The sequence below is a fragment of the Austrofundulus limnaeus genome, unplaced genomic scaffold (genome assembly GCF_001266775.1).
Source record: "Austrofundulus limnaeus strain Quisiro unplaced genomic scaffold, Austrofundulus_limnaeus-1.0 Scaffold802, whole genome shotgun sequence".
NCBI classification, from domain to species: Eukaryota; Metazoa; Chordata; class Actinopteri; order Cyprinodontiformes; family Rivulidae; genus Austrofundulus; species Austrofundulus limnaeus.
This window is the reverse complement of record NW_013953204.1, coordinates 62004-64042: the sequence shown is the minus strand read 5'-3', so window position 1 is coordinate 64042 and position 2039 is coordinate 62004. Positions and strand designations below refer to the sequence as shown.

The following is a 2039-nucleotide window of genomic DNA, read 5'->3' as shown; positions in this document are numbered from 1 at the left end:
GAACCTCACTTTAAATGTTTGAAATGTCTCTTTATCGGGCTCTGCTGACAGGAAACGCTGCTTTCTTCTTCCTGTTTCAGGCAGATGGACGGACGGCGGCGTCCTCGCAGGACAGGGTCGGTTCTGGACCAGAGGTGACCCGAGACAGACCGGACCAAGAGTCCAAGGCCTCCGGTCCAAAAATAGTTTGAACGCTGTGACCTGCCAGCGCTTGTTGACTCTCAGATACAAGAACTGGACTTCAGCCGGGTCACGGATCAAAACAACCCCCTTCTTCTGCTCGTTCAGTTTTCAGGAGTTATTTTTCAGAGAAGAAACCAGATAAATTGATTTCATGTCTGACTGTTTGTTTTTCTGCACAAATATTCAAATAACAAGATAAAGTTCTGATAAATATTCAAATAAAACACGAAATAAAATAAAAATTGTTTTTCTCACATTTTATCTTTAACTGAAGGTAATCCTGACTGGTTGCAGGAGGTTTTACAGAAATGTGTTATTTTAAAATGTAATTAATGTTTATTTTCTAAAAAACATTTAAAATCCACTCAGATCACTGACCCTGTTCTTTGTGTAGTTTTGTCTAAAAATGACTAAATTTATTTAGGTCCAAACTTTACAGGTTAAAATCACAGAAACTCAGAGAACTTGTTCCTGTTTTCAAATTAAAAACAAGTTTGTTTAATTAAACAATCTTTGTTCTGAGAAATAAAAGTTTATTTTCAGGAAGATGAAATTTTAGAGTCAAATCACGTCGAAAGTGAAACTAAAGTTTTTCCAGCAGCTGCAGCTGATTTATAAATAGTTTGAGTTCTGTGAAATTTTTTTTTTTTTGCATTTTTTTCTGTTTACTGAACAGAACTGGAGCCGCCTCAGTTCTCCTTTTCTACACATAAATCAACAAGGAGACCGGTTCTGATTCTTTTTACCTGTCAGAGAAAAGTTTAATATAAAAAATGTACAAAACTGTAAAACAGTGATTTACCTGAAAAAAATCATGTTTTTTAAACTGAAATATCTTGCAACACTGACATTTTGTCTTCTAATTCAGGGGTTCTCAGGCCTGTTGGGTCTGAGGACCACTTACAAGGACGAAAACAAATTCCAGGGACCCCCTCATAAAACCAAACGCTGTTTTAAAAGATAATTTATTGTCATTTCAACCCCTAAATGTCATGAGAATATATATTTGTATTAAGTTTATTGTTTGTTTTATTAGTTCATTGTTCTCCATGCATTTTAAAAAACAAAAACCAAATTAACATTTTAGTAAAAATGTTTGAGGACCCCCAAGATACCTCTCGCGGACCCCTTGGGGTCCAGGGACCCTAGTTTGAGAACCTCTGTTCTAATTAGTCAGTTAGCAAAATATCTCATGAAGGAATTGTACCTACTCTTCAGGTCAACTTAATCAAAAATGACCTTCACAGCTAAAAACCAAACTTTGAAACCTGCTGTGGGTTGAAGTCTCAGCTCAGACTGAGATCTCGCGATATGACGCGAGATTTAACCCACCTGTCGTGTTTCAACACATCAGTTTAAACCTGCCGTAAAGGCGGCAGGTGACGTGAATTCACCCAGTAACACCGGGCCTTTCATTCAAACCGTTTATTAAACCAAAACACAAACATTGAGCTGATTTTAGTTCGTTTCTAAAGGAGATTTCTTTAAGCGTGAAACTGTTGCATAACTCCTGAGAGTGACGGTTGAGGGGGCGGGACTTCCGGGACTTCCGGCTCCGCCTTCAGACGAGGAAGCTGTCGTGTTACTTTCTCCTTCTCCTCCTCCCCCTGTTCGGTTCCAGTTCAGAGTAAAACCTGACGAAGTCCGGAGAGGCAAGTTCTTCTAACGGCCCGGAAGGCAGCGGGGAACCCGTCCTAGTCCGGCTCGGTTCCGACTCCCCGCCGAACTGCAGGAGAACTAACTGTTGCCGGTTTGTCACCGGAGGAGACATGAGTGTTGGAGGAGGAAGTGGTTCCGTCAGGGTGAGGAGTGTGTGTGTGTGTGTGTGTGTGTGTGTGTGTGTGTGTGTGTGTGTG

At 40.5% G+C, this 2039-nt stretch overlaps 1 protein-coding gene across 1 annotated transcript in view; it reads left to right on the top strand.

Moving 5' to 3' along the window:
- Window positions 1-339, top strand: part of LOC106532614 (uncharacterized) — a 1958-nt gene extending 1619 nt beyond the window's left edge. Inside the window, exon 2 of the mRNA XM_014028721.1 lies at window positions 81-339. Within this exon, the coding sequence (XP_013884175.1) occupies window positions 81-191 (111 nt within the window). The 3' untranslated portion in view covers window positions 192-339. The remainder of the gene's footprint in view (window positions 1-80) is intronic.
- Window positions 340-2039: the final 1700 nt, after the last annotated feature.